The sequence below is a fragment of the Pollachius pollachius genome (assembly GCF_949987615.1).
Source record: "Pollachius pollachius genome assembly, chromosome: 11".
Taxonomy (NCBI): domain Eukaryota; kingdom Metazoa; phylum Chordata; class Actinopteri; order Gadiformes; family Gadidae; genus Pollachius; species Pollachius pollachius.
Window position 1 is genome coordinate 2,367,462 of NC_136944.1, and position 21,568 is coordinate 2,389,029.

The following is a 21,568-nucleotide window of genomic DNA, read 5'->3' on the forward strand; positions in this document are numbered from 1 at the left end:
GGTCCGGGACCAGTGGCATCAGAGATGAGGATATCAGTCGATTACACCAGTGTTGCTCCGAGGGCTAGTTTGAAAATGGCTTTGGATTAAGATAAACCATACATTTCTTTTATTAAGGTAAGGAATATTTGATATATAGGAGTGAAGTTTGGCGTTTATTGTCAGCTATTACCGCTACACACAAGGTCAGATTAACATTCAGATGTGCAGTTTGAATTCGAGACAGCAGGTGGCAGCATGTTCCTTTTCTGGAATGTCTCCTGACGATCTTTCCGGAACAGCTTTTCTTCATGAATACCAACACACCAGAAGCTAACTGCAGTAACTGCTCTACCTTAAATCCCAGAGTAATGTGTAATCCTCACAGCACATATTTCCCCTGAGTGGCAGTGGCCTGCTGAGGTGAAGGAAAACCAAATGGAAAGCCAGTGAATCATGGTGGGAAGAGTAAATGAGATAAACTGATACAGTGCAACAGAGACTCCGGCTTAGGTTTAACAGATAATGGAGATAAAGTTTCCTCTCTATCTTCCCCTACACACACAGACACACACATTCGGCCAGTCTCCCAGCGACGGGTTGGAGGTGGGATGGGTGCCCAGCGTGAGCAGGGTGAACAGAGTGAGGGTCTGAGTTGACATGTGGTCAGACGTTGGTCTCTAAGCCCCCCAACCTCCCCAGCGCCTAATGTGACCGGCTAGTGACCTGCGTGTTTGACAAAGTGGGCGCGGCACTCTTGTAACGGAGAACAGCCTCTGACCGGTCACCCTCCCCTCGCTGAGAGACCGTCAGCGAAGGTTTGGTCTCATGGGACTGCGGTGTGAGGAGCGTGGTGTTCCACTCCTCTGGACACCCCTGTTGCCATGCCTTGCTCCACAAAACTACAGCAGCTTTTCATTGAACGTCTCCTGGTGGATCTAACTCCACCCATAGGTGGCGTTAGGGTCAACCACAGCAGCCCTGAAATGCCCTATAAAGGTCTCGCTCAGCTTCTCATGACAGGTAGGCCTTCTGGTCCTAAAGGCATGATAGTAAGGCTCATCCATGGCTGGACTCAGAAGCTGCTGCTGTCCTTGCAGTGGGTTGATGGATAGATTATCTTTACGTATGTACAGGCAGTAAGGAGACAGAAGAGATCATCAGGCAGAAATGAGTGGTTAGAAGTAAAGTAACCAGAAACTCTTTGGCTAGGAGTCTACTTGTTATGTGAGGTGGAGTGGCCTTTAAAAAGAGGGATTGACCATTGGCCAGATCCAGTCAGGTGACCTCCTGGCTGGAATCCTGGCGGTCCTGCTTTAACCACCATGACTGGTTTTGCAACCATCCGATGGCTGAGGCTGCGTTCACCTAAAGGCAGCCGGTGTTGAGACCGGTTCTCTCCAGTATCATCATGTATTGGAGGTAAAGAACCCCATGGGCCAATGGGAGCTCTCTCTCCTCCTCTTACTCACCCGTTCACTCGCTCACCCCTTCACTCAGCAGATGGCATTGACCACAGGAACCAGGCTTCATGCCGACTCTGGGTATCAACCCAGTCTCTCAGCAACTAGGAGCTATCTCTCTCTCTCTCTCTCTCTCTCTCTCTCTCTCTCTCTCTCTCTCTCTCTCTCTCTCTCTCTCTGTGTGGCGGGTGGCAGACTGTTGGCCCTGGTTCCCCAGCATCACTGCTCTGTTTCTGGGCAGTGAACTGAAGACAGGCCCCGCCCGGCGGGGAGCCGCCTCGGGCTGAGGTCGTGCAGAGGTCATGACAGCAGAATGAAGTGTTCTTCTTTCTCTGAAGCTGAAAAATCTTTGGGAGCGAAGCCGCCGCTGAGAGGAAGAGAGAGGAACCATGTAGACAGAGACACTCAGTTCTGGACATCCCAGCGCTTTGGGGAATGGAATGGAAGGCAGGGCGGGAAGAAGAAGAGAAAGGACAGGTAAGGTGGTTGAGGCTGCTCAGAATCATTTAAATTCATTCAAATGAATTCACCCCGTCCTCTGCCAAGCTAACAAACTCATTACAAATAATAAGGCGTTTGAATTCAGAAGGTACAGTGGTGGGAGGACAGATAAAAAGGGGTTTTGCTGGGGCCGATGCTGTAAAGTATTATTCAGCATAAAGCTCCCCTCTCCTCTCCATCCTCTGGCACGCTGAGGCTCCGGCACAATGGCACCAACCCTCGCCCCCGTCACCCGCCTGTCTCCATAGCAACGCCTGAAGCGGACCTCACCTCGTCTGTGGCGCCGCCCGGACAGCCAGTCAGGCACATGAATATACGCAGCAGGAGGTAAAAATAGTTTGGTACACCGCCTAAAAAGTGTCCTGGCCTCATTGCACACACACACACGCACACACACACACACACGCGCGGCCGGGAGGGGGGTGGGGGGTGCAAAGAAAGGCACTGCTGAGTGGCAGAGGAACCAAACCAGGATTCAGAAGAGGACGGTTCTTATTCTACACCGCGCACACACACACACACACACACACACACACACACACACACACACACACACACACACACACACTGCTGCGGGCACTGCAGAGCTGTATTGTCTTCTCTATAAATGATGACAGATATTTTCCTCCCCCCCCCCCATCACTAACCCCTCCGGGCCACCTCGGACCACTCCCGCCCATCAACATCGCCCTTATCACCCCCCATCACCCCCATTAAGTGTATACCCACACATGTATTTCGGTTTGCTGCTGTGTGCGTGTGTACGTGTCTGTGTATGCGTGACCCTCCGTGTGTCTGTGTGTGTGTGTGTACATGTGTGTGTGTGTGCGTGCGCTGTGGGTCTACAGCAGAACAACATGATAACATGATAAAGGCTCTCGTCTCGGACCTCAAAGCCGATTGGCTGAGAGAGAAAGAACAGGAGGACGGGGGCCAGGCGGAGTGGGCTCCTGTGGTTCAGCTACCTGCGGGGGGCCCCTGGGGGCCGCTTCAGGAGGGGCGCGTTGTCATGGGAGACGCGCACGCAGCGAAAACACACACACACACAACACACACACACACACACACACACACACACACACACACACACACACCGAACACAGGTCGAACATATCAACAGACACACACACATACTGAACACACATGAACACACACACAAGAAACACACAAACACACAACGAGTACATTAAAACACATACGTGCGCAGACCCACTCAAACGCACACTCACACCGAACACACAAACACCCACACACACAAACACACACACACACAGCGAACACACACGCACACCGAACACACAAACACAAATGCGCAGGATGTGGTGAATAAATAAACACAAAGGCACATCATAATGGAAGCTCATGAAAAAAATAATCCCTGCCATCAAAGCAGCGATGTAAAACAATTATGACAGCCCGCCCCCTCTAACGCGGACACGGAAACAACAAAGCGTCATGTTCTCCCTCCCGCCTCCATCCCTCCTCTCCTCCTCTCCTCCCTCCTCTCCTCCTCTCCTCCCTCCCTCCTCTCCTCCATCCTGTCCCTCCTACCTTCTCTCCTCCATCCCTCCTCTCCTCCTCTCCTCCCTCCCTCCTCGCTACCCCTCCCCGAAGCGTCTCCGTCCCGAGGGAAATCTCCAGGTGAACCTCCAACAGCCCCCTGATACTAAGCAGGCCCACCACCACCATATGTGTGTCTGTCTGTGTGTATCTGTGTGTGTCTGAGGTGGCAAGATTGAGCTGGGATTGGTTGTGTATCTCCCCCCCCCCCCCCCCCCCCCCCCCCCCAAGTGCATTCTCAGCTGGTGAGACATGAAGGGGTCATGATTTATGAATGTAAACGATGCTACAAGCTTTTACGATGCACTGCCTTGCCATAAACGTGATTGTGTGCACACACACACACCGAACCACACATACACACAGCAGTGGGAGGCAGTCTAGGGGCAGTTAGCATTGTGGATTCTCAGGCCTGTCATCGATCAGGCTTCTAGAGCTCTCCATTGATCCTGTTCTGTCTCAAAGAGAGGAGGTCATGTGACCACAGCGCCCCCAACCATACTCCCTCAGCGATCAGCATCCCGGTCTGCTGCTCTGATCCTGGGTCTGTGAGGTGGTGTGTGGACGTGAAACCTCCTATTTACTGACACTTGTCTTGAACTCACAGTGCAGGGATCAGAGGCTTGCTGCTCAGCCAGTTGTGGTTCTGCCTCTTCTCTGGGATGCTCTGATGTTGACAGGAGGATCAAACCTTCAGCCTGGGAGTGGAGCCCTAGGGTTTCTGAAGGTCTCTGACTGTGAAGGTCTCTGTGTCTTCCTGAAGGTCTCTGTTTGTTCCTGGAGGTCTCTGTATGTTCCTGGAGGTCTCTGACTGTGAAAGACTCTGATTGTGAAGGTCTCTGTGTGTTCCTGGCAGGCTCTGCCTGTGAAGGTCTCTGACTGTGAAGGTCTCTGTGTGTTCCTGGAGGTCTCTGTGTCTTCCCGGAGGTCTCTGTGCGTTCCTGAAGGTCTCTGTGTCTTCCTTGAGGGAACGGTCGGTCGGTTGGTTGGTGGGCTGATGCTGCGTTCTTGTTTCTCAACTCCAAAAAAACCCAACTTTTTCATGATTTTAAAACTGGCCGTCGCAGAATGTGGGGGAGGGAGGGAGGAGAGCTTGGTTCCTGTAAATGGAGGCAGAGGAGGAGAATACGTGAGGAGGCGCGCTTGTGGCGGTGGTGACTTGTCTTATCAAGTAGGCTGAACAAACTTGTGTGTGTGCGGTACACTCTCTATTTCCCACTCAATCATGAAACTGCATTTTCCACACACCACCGTACCCTCTTGTATCCAACATGGCGGCGGTGGTCTGGCTGCGACCCCCTCTGGCTCCGCTCTGCCGCGCTCTGAGCCGGCTCCGCCCCCATCGCCACTAGGCAAGTGGCCTGCCGGGGGGAATCACAGGAGGCTGTTACCATGGGGGCGGCACTAAGGCCTTCCTGGGCAGGTGGTCTGAACACCTCAGCCTGGAGGCTCTGGGGGCACATGACCAGAGCGCCCCCGCTGGTCGGTGTTCTCCTCAGTCTGTGGGGGCTCCTTAGAGCTGATGATGGATGGGCACATCAGACCGGACGCCTGCAGGAAGTGACATGTGTGTGTGTTTGTGTGTGTGTTTGTGTGTGTGTGTGTGTATGTGTGTGGTCGGGTAAAGTCAATCCCATTTTATAAGAATCCATGCTGACATCTGTACTGAAGCGAACTCGGTTGGAAAATATAGAGAGGTTTGATGAAACCTCTTTCTCACCTCAAACAAGAGGGCAGAACACACACAAACACACCACACACACACACACACAGACAGACACACAGACTAACACACAGACGTACACAGAAAAACACACACACACACACACACACACAGACAGACAGACACACACACACTGACACACACACACACACACACACACACACACACACACACACACGGACTAACACACACACAAACACACACACACAGAAAAACAGACTAACAGACAGACACACACACACAAACCGACATACACACAGACACACACACACACTCCACACACTCCAACCACACCGTGGGATCAGGCTAATGTGTGCTTGTGTGTGTGCGGGGTGTGTGTGAGTGCGGGTGTGTGTGTGTCTGCGGGTTGTGTGTGTGTCTGTGTGCGGGGTGTTTGCGTCGAGCCGTCAGCCCGGCCCCATATGTTCACCGATCAGTGACAACTAATTGGTGTTAAATAATTATTTCATATTTAATTCAGTTGAATGCGAATGTGCGATAGCTGTGGAACGGGACCAAATCAGGATCAGGACATACCGGGACCATGGCCGTACCGGACCTTCTGTAATCTTCCAGAACACAGGCCAGCCCACCCTGTGTTTCAGTGTGTGTGTGTGTGTGTGTGTGTGTGTGTGTTCCTCTACCTGCTGAAAGGTCCTGGTTTCCGTGCGTGTGTGGTCTCTGAATGAGGTACCGTGGCCGCCCCTTAGTGACGTTGATCCGAAGACCCATTGGACGGCAGAGGGGTGAATGAGCTTAAACAGACCTCATACATAACATAGTATTGCAGGTTTTATTAAAAAGGTTTGAATGATAGTACTTTATTTGACTTTATGAACCACACTGACTCCGGTCAAAGCCTGTTGTTGATTCGGCATCCTACCAGACAGAGTATTGCTTGCTGAACTTTTGTCACGATGGGTCTATAAAGAATTCACAAAGAAAGGAAGTTATTATCCAGGACTGAATGAACACACGGAGGGTCTGAGCTCGCTGAACCAGACCAGCATGTGGGCTGGAGATCAGCTACCTGTTGACAGGGTTACTCCACTGTCCAGCCAGCGAGACATACTGTACTCCCTTCCTCTTAAACCAGTGACCAGTCTGATCTGAGACCAGTGACTACTCTGATCTGAGACCAGTGACCACTCTAATCTGAGGCCAGTTTAGCGTTGAATGCTCTGATGGTTTCATCATCTACGTCTTTACAATCCATCCAGAAGCAGCATGTTGAGTCATCCTGTACTCTCCCCTCTTGCTCTCCATCAAACTCTCTCTTCCTCCTCCTCCTCTCTATCAAACTCTCCGTCCCACTCAGCCTATTAGGTGGAATCCCTTCCTTCTCCCAAACATCAAAGCCCCATACATCAAACGCGCTACACACAGATGCTCATTCAAATACACTTATCCCCTCATTGATGTCCAGATCACACACCACTCACTCACTCACTCACTCACACAAACACAAACACAAACACACACACACACACACCAACACGCACGCACACACACACACCCACACACACACACACACACACACACACACACACACACACACACACACACACACACAAACACTCTCACGCTCACACACACACCAGAGCGCGTGCCAGCAGATGGGCTTTGCCCCGCCCAGTGGTGCCCCTGTATCATCTGAGCCGTCCATTTGATTCCTGCGCCCCCCCCCCTCGCCCCTCCTCCTGACACTTCAAAGCCTCGTGTTCTGTTAGCTGTCCTGTACTACATGTATTTACATCTAGAGATAAGGGGACATACACAATGGGTCCACTCTGAGCTCAGACTGGAACCTCTGACTGCTGGCGCGTCAGAGTGGGGGGGGTCTGTCCTGAGACCCTGAGGCCCCTCCCACCAGACGTCCGAGAGGGGGGGGGGGGTCTGTCCTGAGACCCTGAGGCCCCTCACACCAGACGTCAGAGAGGTAGGGGTCTGTCCTGGGACCCTCAGGCCCCTCCAGATGTCAGAGAGATGGGGGAGACCCTGATGCCCTAAGACCCTGAGGCCCATCCCACCAGACTGCTCCCTAACATACCAACCTCGTCCCTTCTGAAGTGGTCTCCTGATGGAGATGTTCGTGTTAATCCCAGGCTCCCTGCCCCGCAGCAGAGAGCTGCTATCTGCTCTGAGGAACCAGGTTCGAGTCCCACAGTGGCTCCTACTGGAATCCTGATCTTATCTCTGCTAATGTTCTCTCCCTCCCGTCCCTTTGTCTGCCTTATCTCTGCCATTCTTTGACCTTTTGTTCGCCATCCTTCCAAATACTCGTTATTCCTTTTTCTCATTTTCTCAGTTGTTTTCGAGTTTATAGTTCTCCATATTTCATTGTCTTTTCTTTGACTTGTTAGTTCTTCATTCATCTCCTGGTTTTAATGCAAATGCTTCCATTTCTGGTTTGGTTTGAGGGTTAAGATATAAGGGTTTGGTTTTAGGATTAGGGTTTGCCGCCTACAAACAAAAATAGTGGTATAGTATGCTAAAATATGCTACTTATTGCTAAGATAGAAAGGCACCTGGTTTATCTTACTATTTGTTTGTGTCAACGCCTGTTCAAACATATCTCCCCCCCTCTCTCTCGCTTTCTACCTCTCGCTCTTTTTCATTCCCTCCCTCATCCACAGACAGCTTTGACTGTGAATAATATCACTCACGCACACACACGCACGCGCACACACGCACGCGCGCACACACACACACACACACACACACACACACACACAAGCACGATAGATGACAGTAGACAATACTGATTGTGATGCTACTTTCTAGGCCGCGACAAAAGCCACAGCTTGTGCTCTGAAGCAACGGAGTCCTCACCGCAGCAAGAATCCAATGAGTTCACTCTCTCTAGATACTCTCTCACACACACACACACACACACACACACACACACACACAGACAGACACACACACACACACACTCAGAGTTGCTTGTTGGCTGCTGGGAGCAGACAGGTCCTCTAGATGGGGTTGGAGGGGGGGGTGCACGGCGCACCGGGACTTCATGCTCTGCAGACCACCTAATTGCAATGATAAATAGGAGCTGGGGAGAGACAGAGAGAGATGGGGGAGGGTGCAATGGTAGCATCACACCCTACACACACACAGACATACACACACACACACACACAAACACAGGCACACAGACACACACACGCACACACACAAAAGCATGCACACAGTAAGATGTACACACACCATCGAAACACACCAGCACACAAACACCAGTGAACGCACACAGACGATTGTCTATGCACACATGTGCATGCACTGGCATGCACAAACCATCAACACACTCACACAAGCCTACAGGTGAAACTTTGACACACACACACACATACGCACACACACAAGCATGCACAGGTGCACATTGTGTTGCATGCAATTATCTCCTTATTGTGTTCTTCAACAGACACAATTTAAACATCTGAAGAGCGACTACAGCAGCAGGAAGCAGAAGACCCACAGTCCCACTAACGGCCGGTCAATTAGAGGGACCTGAAGACCAACAGTCCCACTAAGGGCCAGTCCATTAGAGGGAGCTGAAGACCCACAGTCCCACTAAGGGCAGGTCCATTAGAGGGACCTGAAGACCCACAGTCTCACTAAGGGCAGGTCCATTAGAGGGACCTGAAGACCCCCAGTCCCACTAAGGGCTGGTCCATTAGAGGGACCTGAAGACCCACAGTCTCACTAAGGGCAGGTCCATTAGAGGGACCTGAAGACCCCCAGTCCCACTAAGGGCTGGTCCATTAGACTGAGGGACCTGAAGACCCACAGTCCCACTAAGGGCTGGTCCATTACCATTAGACTGAGGGACCTGTCTATCCATCTGTCTGTCTGCCTATATCAGTAGTATGTCCATCCAACTGTCTGTCTGTGTGTCCTCCTGTCTGTCCTACCACTTTATTGATATCTTCCCGTCTACCTGTCTCCCCCTCTGTCTCCGCCTGGTCCGGGGTTGTCTCCCCCCTTCTCCCCCTGGTCCAGAGTTGTCAACCCCCTTCTGTCTCCCCCTGGTCAGGGGTTGTCTCCCCCTCAGTCTCCCCCTGGTGCGGGGGGTGATAGTTCGGCAGCATTCATCATTAGATCAGCAGCATGACGATATGAAACGGAATCTGTCTCTTTAATAATAATTACTGTTTGACCTTTTCATGGTGAGTTTATCAGGGACTGCAGTTAGCATGCTGTACACCAGCATTGGTTGACTGAGACCAACTTTCTCTCTCTCTCTCTCTCTCTCTCTCTCTCTCTCTCTCTCTCTCTCTCTCTCTCTCTTTCTCACATCCTAGCATGCATAATTATACAACCATAATTATACGACCATCTTGAAATATCTATCGCACATATTTATACAAAAACATGAGAACTTTGAGAACACTGAGATGACACTGCAGCAATCTGCTAAAACACTTCATGATGATGTTTATTAATTCTGATCATAATGTATGAATACATAGCTAAATGCTAAACTTGATTGATGTGGTTTGGGTGTGGATACATTTGGGTGTGTGCTTGTGTGTTGAGCACTGTGTTTGTTTGCACGTGAAAGTGTGTGTGTGTGTGTGTGTGTGTGTGTGTGTGTGTGTGTGTGTGTGTGTGTGAAGCACCCTCAGTGTGTATGTGCGTGTGTGTGTGTGTGTGTGTGTTGATCACTGTGTGTTCGTGTGCGTGCGGAAGTGTGGGTGTGGGTTTGTGTATGTGTGTGTGTCTGTCTGTGTGTGTGCGTGTACAGGTGGTGATGATTTGAAGTTTAAAGAGGTCTGAGCTCTGGCCATTTGAATTGGATCAGATGAACATGAGATGGTAGTTTGGTTCTTCATTTACCCTCTGAAGAGAGGGTGTGTGTGTGTATATGTGTGTGCAAGAGAGAGTGAGTGTTTGTGTGAGAGTGACTGAGTGTGTGTTCAAGAGGAAGTGAGGAAGGAAGGGAACATAAATGGTGTGTGAGAAAGGGCAGAGAGCCACCCTCTCCCTCTCCCTCTCTCTCTCCCTCCCTCTCTCTCTCTCTCTCTCTCTCTCTCTCTCTCTCTCTCTCTCTCCCGCTCCCCTCTGCATCTCTCAACCCTATTTGAGTGGCATTCTTACTCCTCCGCTGTTTCTAAGAGTTCCAGCAGATGAGATGTGAAGCAGCTCGGGGTTGAGTTATGAGAGCGAGAGAGGAAGAACAAGAGAGCCCAGATAATGAAAAAAGAAAGTGTCCAATTAAAACTAATACAAGAGAAAACGGGGCCAGGTGCTGCAGGAAGCCTCCTGGAGACTGACAGACATTCTCCTCTCTTACATCTGTCTCACCTGGCCTATTGTTGGCTTCCCCCCAACCAGCCTTTATCTACCTCTCTCTTTCTCTCTCTCTCTCTCTCTCTCTCTCTCTCTCTCTCTCTCTCTCTCTCTCTCTCTCTCTCTCTCTCTCTCTCCCTGAAGCTGACATGATGTAATGACAGAGACGACACTCTGAGCTGCCTTTAGCTTCAAAGACTGACAGGAACTGGCTCCCATGCTGTGTGTGTGTGTGTGTGTGTGTGTGTGTGTGTGTGTGTGTGTGTGCATGTGTGTGTGTGCATGTGTGTGTGTGCGCGTGTGTGCGCGTGTGTGCCTGTGTGAGAATGCATTTAAGTCCAGAGAGAAAGACACAGAGAGGGAGAGAGAGAGAGAGGGAGAGAGAGAGAGAGAGAGAGAGAGAGTGTAATGCAGACTTTAATTCTCCTCCTACATTACCAGAGAACTTCCCCCTGACTGACGTGTCCCTCTGTCCCCCCCCCAGCAGCCCCTCAATGATTCAACATCGGTACTCTGGGTAAGAGCCTTTGCTAGCAGACTAGACGGTAGTAAATAATAAACTAATAGTAAAATAGTGTTTCTTAATGGTGTGAGGCTGTTCACTGAGTTCAGCCCCTAATGAGGAGATCCATACGGGAGAACCACAAGAGAAGATTGAATCGCAATGTAGACATTTCACTCCATTTGAATCCATCTCCCCGCCACATGTCTTTACCCTCCAGATGAAACCTCGTTCTCCTTTGAAAAACGCAAGCGCTTCCAGTCTTTGTTAGTTGTGAAAGAGAGAGAAGCCTTTAATTGGAGGGTTGTGGAAGCATTGAACTAAACGCCCGACGGGCTTCTCTCATTGAAACAGCGAGTCGTTATCGTCCCGTTGAGGAAGCTTTACGGTCCGTCAAAAGAGGGCTTCTCTGAACTAACTGCTCTGCTTGACGTGCTACATGTTGGAATGATGAAGCCTGTATAATTTTTACGTGTTCATCATAGTGTGAACTTTAAGTGTGCCCTCATTTTGTGAACTTTAAGTGTGAACTTTAAGTGTGCCCATGTAGTCTGAAGTTTAAGTGTGCCTCGTAGTGTGAACTTCAAGTGTGAACATTAAGTGTGCCCTCGTAGTGTGAACATTAAGTGTGCCCTTGTTGTGTGAACTTTAAGTGTGCCCTCGTAGTCTGAAGTCTAAGTTTTCCTCGTACTGCAAACTTTAAGTGTGAACATTAAGTGTGCCTCGTAGTGTGAACTTTAAGTGTGAACTTTAAGTGTGCCTTGTTGTGTCAACTTTAACTGTGCCCTCTTGGTGTGGACTTAGTGTGGTAACTTGAAAAGTAGATTTTACTCTGGACTAAGTGTGTCTGTAATGACTTGAAGAGTGTAGATGTTGTGTTGACCCGATGCATGGACATGTGAGGGCAGCCAGGCCGAGTTTACACTAACACACCAAGAAGACAACAGGAGACTAATAGGACAAACACACACATACTCACTTTACCAAACACACACGCACAGCTTATCAAAGACACACACACACCCTCCTCTTGCGGAGTACCCACAGGACGAGAGAGAGGGCATTAGGACCCTGGGTTGTCCATCCCCTCCATGCTCCGTGGATCTGTGTTCTGCAATGAGCCTGCGGAGGCAGCAGCACAAAGGTAGAGGAGACGGGAAAACTCTCTCCCCCCCTCTCTCTCCCCCCTCCTCCTCTCTTCATGTTACTCTTTCTTTATCTGTCACCCGATCAACCGTTGGGTAATCGATGTCGATGCTCTCATCTCTCTCTCTATGAAGGATACATGTGAACACATGAAGCATTATGACTATACATCCTGTTTAAATGAGGAAGAAATAATTAAATATCCTTCTGGGAGTAGAAACAGGGAACAGTGTCAAAGTGCTTTAATATGTTAATTGTACTTTAAATAACTTTAAATATCTCAATTGTTAAAAAAAAGAGGTGAGGTGACGCTTTCCTCCCTGACGTGAGTTTGAAGACATGTCACATGATCATCTTGTCCGCCCAGCTCACCCCTGATTGGTCACACACACAGGAAGGACAGACACAGGACACGGCTGAGGGTCACATAAAACATTTATTGCTGTGTAGTCGTTAACCTCTGACCTCTGACCTCCAAGGAGGACCATTTCTTTGAAGCTCAAACAGCCCTTCAAGGTTGCCTTTGTTGTGTTGTTGTCCCGCCCGGACGACAGGTTGTGATGACGTCACCATGGAACACAAACCGTCAGGGAGGGACTCACCTGACGCCGTTCAGATGTACGCACGCACACACACACACACACACACGCACACAGACACACACACACACATGCACGCACATGTATGCGTACACATACACCATCTCTGTCACATACACACACAAACACACACGCATGCATAAATACACATGCACACACTCACAGGCAGGCACACACATACACGCGGACACACATACAATGCTCGTTGCCAATATCAATCATTGATATTCAACATCATGTGGTTTAAACATAGTCACCAAAAAGGTTCACCCTTGCATTCTTTTCTCACCTCATTATATTCCAAAATAACTCAAAGGTCATGATAAAAACACTAATGATATACAAGTCTTATTAGTCTCTAAAGATCAACATCTCCTACTTCAATAATCAATCAATCCACTGGCATTACACCCAAACCCTCCCCCACCCTCTGACAGGTTCCCGAACCCAGGTCTGCTCCCGCTCCAGCTCTCATTGGCCCCTCCAGGCCGTATAAAAGTGTTGCTACAACAGATGTGTGTGTGTGTGTGTGTGTGTGAGGAAGAGGAGGAGGAGCAGGAGGAAGAGCATGTCAAGTGCATCAGGGTGTCAGTTAAAGAAGACGATGAGGAGCAGAGACGTCCTGTACGGCGCTCCCAGAGCCCTGCTCAGGGCCGTGAGCCTCCACACACACACTAAAGCTTCAAACAGACCAGCATTTTCGTTTTTGTTCTTTTTAATCTGTAGTGATGTTCTCTGTTAGCATCGGAAGCTAAAGCCAACAGAAACCAATGTTCCCCCCAGTGTGTAGGTTAGGCCCTCGCCCCCAGTGTGTAGGTCAGCCCCCCCAGTGTGAATGTCATTGCTGCGGGTTATGGGTTATGGCTGCGGTCCTCCTGTGATGATCCTACGTCTCTCTGTGCCGACCGGGTCCAGAACAAGTCCAGGAGGGAGAAGAGTCCTCGCGGTGATGGAGGGTCTTGGAGGTGGAATAGGTTTGAGCCCAGAGAGGGGTGGAGGAGGTGGAGCCCGGGGGGGAGGTGGGGGTGGAGGTGGAGGAGGTGGTTGAAGCAGGAACTAAGGGAACATTACTTCAAGCTCAGGAATTAATTTTTTGCTTGGTGGTTTTTCCACATGACACCATTTTAAAAAAGTACTCTTTTCTCCAACCTTATAAAAAGTGGAAGTCACTGGCAGACAGAGTCCTGACGATACTTAAGACTGTAAAGGGGCGTGGGGACAGAGAAACACTGGCCTAGTCGCTCGTCTACAAAAACAGTGAATAGAACCACGTGGTAATCACCGACACTGACATCGTTAATACAGAGCAAAGGATTAAATGAGGTTCCGTCATGCAGTCCAACCCATGTGGAGTGTGCGACAAGTCCATCGCGTGGTCCTAAATAAATCTTCAAACAAACAAATCCCCATGGATTATACGCTTACAATACATCCCTTCACTCTCCTCTACTCTAAGGAAACGTCTTTTATTCTTCAAACGTCCTTCTTTCATCAGCGCTCGCTGCTCCTCTTCCATGTTTGATTGAGCAATGCCCGAGGTTAAACCAGACAAACCCACAAAGAAAACCCATATAGAAGAGTCACATATCACTGCATGCAAGGTTCCGTTTGTGTTCAGCTGCCACTCAAAAAGCTGTTGGCAGAGGTTCCACTTCCGGAGTTCCTCTCATCCTGGATACTCCGCTAAAGATATAAAGACGTGCTGAGGCCGTTCTCCATGTGCTGCATTCAGGCAATCAGCCTTCTGACACGCAATCACACACAGAAAAACACACTCACAAACACACACACATGAGCTCTCCCCCACTTCGCCCTAACCCTAACCCTCTCAGCAGAAACTCCTGGTGGGGGAGAGGGGCGCGGTGACAGACTTCTGCTCCTGCTCGCAGACAGGCGACCTGCTGGTTCCCATCTTCACCTTTGTATATCCTCCTGCTGACCACGCCTTCGCCATGCGCCACGCCCCGCCCCCGCGGAGCCTCTGTCGAGCCGCGTGGCCGATGTGGAACGGGTCTGAACCGGATCCTTCTACTGCTGCACTGTCGCCGTCCGAGACCCCGAGACGCCCAACAGCGAAACCAATAAAGAAGAAGAAAAAAACGGACAAAGAAAACTTGAAGTAGGGAAGCAAGGAACAGCGTTCTGTGTGTGTCTTTTGATTTTCAGCTCTGTGCCTTTTGCTGTAAACTCCCTGATATAAAGAGGGCCTCCGGGCTGCAGTCGACCAGAACCATGCGTGGCCTCTAGCGGTACCAGCCCTCAGCAGCTAGAGGCCCTGTTCTGCCCTGTTGGCCCCCGCTCTGAGGGCCACACTAGTCCTCCTCTGACCCACCGGACCGCCCGAGTTCAGCCTGGGCGCGCTCACAAACACATCCGGACAGGGTCTGGGCGGGATGGGGGTGGGAACACAGGACATCAAGTGACGTCACGCCGGCCGCAGTGTGACAGGGAGAGTAAAGGGGGAGGCGACGGTTCGGAGCCAGTGGGTGAGGACACGAGGCAGGGGGGGGGGGGGGGCGGCGCTCTTCATCTGTTCTTCCGGCGGGGCCCCACCAGCGTCTGGTTGGAGCTCTTCAGGCTGAAGGACTCCTGCCCGCCGCCCCTTCCTCCATCCCCCTGCGGCCCACCGCCGCCCCGCCCGCCCCCCAGCCCCATCGAGGAATTGGCCAGGAAGCCCTGAGGGTCCATGAGCTCCAGACCCAGGACCCCCTTGCGGCCCTCCCCGCCCCGTGACGAGAGCAGCGCCCCCCCTTGGTCAAGGCTCCCCGTGCTGCTGCACTTCTTCACGCCACCTCCGGGGGGCGCCATGGAGCCGGGTAAGAGCAGTGAGGTGAGCGACAGGCTGCTCAGCGTCTCCGACAAGTGTTCGCTGTTCCCCGCCTGGCCGCAGCCGCAGCCCCCCGGGGACAGGCCGATGCCGATGCCCAGGTCCTCGTCCGAGGGGTCCATGGAGTCCTCCCGTGTGCAGCCCGGGCTGGCGCTGCCGCGGCCGCTGCTCTGGCTCCTCTGGTGGCCCCTGGTGGCCTGGAGGGTGAGGCCGGGTGGGGGCCGGGGCCCCTGGGGGGCACCGGGGGGGCCGTCCCTGTGCAGTGGTTGCGAGGGGAAGAGGAGGGGGAGAGGCGCCAGGGGGAAGGGGGGGTCCAGGTTCCGGGGCGGGGACACGCTGAAGCTCAGGCCCTCCTCCAGGGTGGTCTGCAGGCTGCCCTCCGAGCTGCCCGTGGCCAGGGACGAGTCGCTGTGGGACGGGTGCTGGGGGGGGGGGGGGACACAGACAGACATCATCCAGAGGTAGCTGTGTTACCGATATCAGCATTGGAAATTCATCCGATACTCCCTTAAATGCAGTATCGGTATCGTCAGTATCGGTGCCAATCCGATACCATCACGGGACTAGCTCCTTTACGACACAGGCAGAGATCTACATAGGACATCACAAACCCTGCAGGGGTGAGAGAAACATGGATGCTCACGCATCAGTACGCACAGTAACTCATGTAGTTGTATTGCGAGATGCGGGAAGGAACAAACTGTAAGGGAACATCTCTCTGAGCGTAGTGAGGCCTGGGGCCCCTGCTGGACCACTGACCTGGGGCCCCTGCTGGACCACTGACCTGGGGCCCCTGCTGGACCACTGACCTGGGGCCCCTGCCGTACCACTGACCTTGGGCCCCTGCTGTTCCACTGACATGGGGCCCCTGCCGTACCACTGACCTTGGGCCCCTGCTGTTCCACTGACATGGGGCCCCTGTCGTACTGACCTGCGTGCAGAGCGTGGTGTTGCGGGCCCCGGGGGACCTCAGCGAGGCCCAGGTGGCGGGCGAGGTCAGCCTCAGACCCCGGGTCAGACGCAGGCTTCGGCTGCGGGGCGGGGCCGGGATGTGGACCGCCACCGGGTGGAAGAAGTCCACCGGTAGGCGGAAGCGGGACAGCGGGCCCCCGGACCCCCCTCGGCACTCCTCGTCCCCCTCGCCGCTCCGCACCCTGCTGCTCGACACGCCCCCTGGGGGAGGGAGGGGTGGACGGTTGGCTTGGGCTGACGGACTCAATGTTTCGGCGTTGATTGATGATGGCGGCATGTCGCTCAGGAGGTAGAGCTGGCCGGCTGGTGACCGGAAGGTTGCTAGTTCAATCCCCAGCTCCTCCTACGCCTCACTCCCCCTGACGAGCTGGCTGTCGCCCTGCATTGTTGACACCGCTGACGGTGTGTTAATGTGTGTACGAATGGGTGAATGTTAGGCGAGATGGTGAAGTGCTTTGAGCGGCCACTGGTTAGAAGAGCGCGGCATAAGGTCAGTCCGTTGACCATGACGGTGTGCTGGTCCTTAGAGCGCTCGATACCTGACTGCTCACTTGGATACGAAGGAGACGGCGTTATGATACGCCTCCATGGATAGAGACGGACTCTCTGTGGTTTAGGTAAATCAATCTGGCCGAAGCGTGGAAGGTGCTGGAGGGTTTACTGGTGAGGCTGGGATTGGACAGACAAAGGTACCTGTTCAATTCCCCAATGCCCTGTCAGCATGCTTGTGAACAGTGAAGCTGTTAAAGCTGTTACAGTTAAACTAAAGCCTGATTTCCACCGGGGACGTGAGCGCCGCGGTCACCGCTGCTGATCGCTGCCACTCTAATCAATGAAACCATTTCCACCGGGCACGCTGTGGAACGTCTCAACAGTGTCCCAGGTGCGGCACGCCGCGCCACAGCGCTATCTTTCCGTAGCAATTCTATTTTTGACGTGAGCCGTTGCTGAACCGCGTCAATTTCAACTGAGCAGATCGAGCCGGGCAGGAAGTGAAAGAGTAAAAGCCATAGAGCATCCGGTCAAAATAAAACACAATACTCAGCTCATGTAGCCTATCACAACTTCACATCAACATTACGTCATGACTGGTGGAACCAGGTCAGCAGTCAATCAATCAAAGGGTCTCAGAGGGTCGGCAACATGGACGACGAGAGACTGATTGGACTGAGTGGAGCAACATAAAATAATTTATGAAATAAATCATCCTTTTTATAATGACAATGTCAGAAAGGACAAAGCCTGCCATTTAATTGCACTAGTTTTGGGAGTGGAAGGTGAGTACATTAGGTTTAGGATTATCGCGTGATCTCGTGATCTTGCGTGAATACAGCTGGCTCGCAAGGCAGCGCTACGCTGCCGTCACGCGCCCGGTGGAAATTGACGCGGGGCAGAGTTTGCAGCTGTTCCGCGGCGCGTACGTCCCCGGTGGAAATCAGGCGTCAGGTCAGTTCATTGAGGCAGAGGACCCCTACCTTTAGGGGGTCCCCTACCTGTCTGCCTGTGTTTGTCCCCTACCTGTCTGCCTGCCTCAATGATCTGACCTGAGTTTAGTTTGGGGAGACCCCCTGAATTGCTCAATACAGTACATTCCCCTCTGCTCCGGCCTTCCTGTTACGATACTCTCACCATACGATTACCCCGGCCCCCCCCCCCCCCCTACCCATCAGAGGTAGGTGAAGTGGACAGAGAGATACCCCCCCATCCCCCCCTCACTCACCGGGGCTCCCCTGGTGGTGCTGCTGGTGCTGGTCTGCCTGGACATCCAGCTCCATCAGCTCCATCAGCGCCCTCCCCTCCTCCTCCTCCGCCTCCTCCTCCTCCTGGGCCCCTCCTGAGGTCAGGGAGGGGGGCTCCAGCCCCACATGGGTCTGGGTCTGGGTGTCTCCTGCCTGGTGGAAGCCCCCCGCCTCCTCTGAGCTCTGGGAGTCACTGTTGCTCCTCGCTCCCTGGGGGGGGGGGGGTTGTAGAGACAAGTATGTACAGACAAGCTTTTAAAGACTAACCTACGTTCAGCTTCTGCAATAAGTCAAACACAAACACAGATTTATGCAAGAGGGAAGCAGAGTGAAAACAAGGTTTCATGAAATGTTGTCTAAAATGTATCATGATGCGTCGTCAAACAGAGATCCAGGGAGTGGACTTCATTTACGTTCAGTGGAGTTTGATTCTTGAAGACCGATTCATCTCAAAAGGTTAGCATCTACCAGGACTGGACCTGCAGCCTCAGCGCCTTCCACACTCTCTGGCTGTGAGGTCAGGGGTCGGCACCGTCCACACTGCCTGGCTGTGAGGTCAGGGGTCATGCTACCCGCTGGCCTTCATCTGATCCTCCCTGTCCTGTGTCTTCGTCTTAGAGGAGAGGTGTGGATGCAGGAGGCTGTAGGGTAAACTCCTACGGGACACTTCTCTATCGGTTTACGTTTTCCACTTCTATTAATATCCGTATACTTGCTCCTCTCCATCCTCTCTATTTTGACTCTGTGCTCGTGCATTCCTGTCTCCACCCGGCCTGCTCAGGTTTCCATGCCAACCAGCCTCCACTGTCTCCTGCTGCTGGTCCATATGGAGACAGTATACACACATACACCTCAATATGTACATCCATCAGGGACTAAGCTAAAACTCTGTTTGTAATTTTACAGTCAGCATTCTCTCTTGAGTTTGAATTGGTAAGAGTGTGTGTGGGTGTACAAACTACACACACACACATACACACACTCAAACACTCTCTCACACACACATACACAGACAAACTGACACACTCACACACTCCACATCACACGCTCTCTACTCTAGCTGCCTTGACTTGAAGTCTTCTCTCCTGTACCCCCCCCGCCCCCTCACACCACCCTCCCGCTCATGTTCCCTCCCCCCTTCATCCCTTCCTTCCTTCTCTCCTTCTCTCCTTCCCTCCCTTCTCCTCCTAAAGAACGCTGGTTCACAGCCTGGGTGGGGGGGCGGGGGTTGGGGGGGAGAGAATACTTCAGGTCAAGCCTAAAGGCAGCTATAGTAGAGAGCACAAGCACCCATACAAACCCAACACTCACACACACCTCGTATAAACATCAATATAAATGTATGCTGCAATTAAAAAAGAGAGAGCGAGAGAGAGAGAGAGAGAGAGAGACCAGAGGGCCAGAGTGAAGGCTAAAGTAGAGATAAATTAATGGGGGTGACACACTTTTCTGTACATTTACTGCAAGTCGAGAGAATATAATGAAGCTACAGATTGAGGAGGAGTAGAGCAAAGGCTTTGCGGCGAAACGTTCGTCCTGCGTTGAAACCAGTGTCTGTAGTTGTGTGTCTGCCCACCGGCTCAACCGATGCTGCTCTCCTTTGGTCCTGCTTACCAGCGATGGGGACTGAATTAACATTCTGTTCTTCATTTATCAATTGTTGCTCTAGTACTGAGTCTGTTTGAGCAGCCTGCTCTGGTCAAGGACGGATTAACATGACCACAGGCCCTGGACACAAACCAGCCATGGACCCCTACCAACACGCAAATCCACGCACTAGCACACCAAATTTGGTCGCATATAACTCATGCAATCCACAATCATTAACAACATAAACATTATAATGCAGCGCGCAGCCAGGAGAGCGAGAGAGAGAGAGAGAGAGAGAGAGAGAGAGAGAGAGGGAGAGAGAGAGAGAGAGAGAGAGAGAGAGAGGGAGAGGGAGAGAGAGAGAGAGAGAGAGAGCATCTGTCAGGTTAATTTCATGACTTTAAAAGCACCTACTGACTTCCTCTAACGAATTAACCAGTCAAAATGTTGAGATGGACGGTATTTGTTGTACCACCTTTCTTTTACGCTATGCCGACCCACTTAGCACACGTTTCTCCATTTTCACTGTGAAATTGACTGTTGATCAAGCACTAAGACATTAACGTTCCGTCAACGTTAAAAATATAAAATAAATGTGATGTATTTATTTTGCAAATCAAAAACATTCAAATCCTTTTATGACCAAAGAATGAATTTTGATTTTTTTTAAATAAAAAAAGAATATATATATATATATATATATATATATATATATATATATATATATATATATATATATCAAGGGCCCCCCATTGGCAAGGGCCCTGGACATGTGCCCACTTTGCCCATGCGGTAATCCGTCATTGGCTCTGGTCCTGAGTCTATTTGACCAGCCTGCTCTGGTATTGAGTCTGTCTGACCAGCCTGCCCTGGTACTGAGCCCCAGTCAGAGTCTGTTCGACCAGCCTGCCCTGGTACTGAGCCCCATTCAGAGTCTGTTCGACCAGCCTGCTCTGTTACTAAGCCCCAGTCAGAGTCTGTTCGACCAGCCTGCTCTAGTACTAAGCCCCAGTTAGAGTCTGTTCGACCAGCCTGCTCTGGTACTAAGCCCCGGGTGGGGGGGGGGGAGGGTTGGTCACCTTGTGGTCACTCTGCAGCAGCAGCTGGTAGCGGCCGGCGCTCTCCTCCAGGCTGAGGTTGTCAGGGAGGGGGGGCGGCGACGACGACTTGTCCGACTGCGGCTCCGACCTCAGGGAGGCCTGCTCGATCTCCGCCATCTGGATCTGCTGTTTGGGGGGGGGCACAGCTAGTCAGTGATCAGTGGTGGGCGAGGGGGGGGGGGGAAACTACAACCTAAGGGTTATACTCCAGGTCGAAGGGTTGTGTGTTTAAATCCCCGATGGGGACAGCCTACCTGGAGCGGTCCTTGAGTCAGTGCCGACCGCCCCTCCCAGCTCATTGATATGATTTAAGTTAAGTTAAGTAAAGTAAAGTAAAGTTAAGTTCATACGTTGATACGCTGCTTAACATACGCCTGCATCAGCGCTAACACTTTCTATCTGCTGATATTCTAATGTTAATGTTCTGATTCTACTACACCATCTGCATCGTTCTAAGAACATCCATGCAGACAGGAAAAAAGTAGATATTTTATAATAAATAAATATCAACAGTAATAGTTAGTACGTCAAGTAAAACATACAGCATATGAAACTCCTGCTGGGTTTATAGA

At 51.6% G+C, this 21,568-nt stretch overlaps 1 protein-coding gene across 1 annotated transcript in view; it reads right to left on the reverse strand.

Annotated features, from left to right (window-relative positions):
* Positions 1–15,294: 15,294 nt before the first annotated feature.
* LOC307083218 (voltage-dependent T-type calcium channel subunit alpha-1I-like) overlaps positions 15,295–21,568 on the reverse strand; it is a gene marked incomplete at its 3' end in the record, with an annotated part of 145,112 nt that continues 138,838 nt past the window's right edge. Inside the window, exons 30-33 of the mRNA XM_079747052.1 lie at positions 20,976–21,122; positions 18,288–18,516; positions 16,527–16,768; positions 15,295–16,017 (exon numbers count right to left, since the gene is read on the reverse strand). Coding sequence (XP_079603178.1) covers positions 15,295–16,017; positions 16,527–16,768; positions 18,288–18,516; positions 20,976–21,122 — 1,341 coding nt within the window. The remainder of the gene's footprint in view (positions 16,018–16,526; positions 16,769–18,287; positions 18,517–20,975; positions 21,123–21,568) is intronic.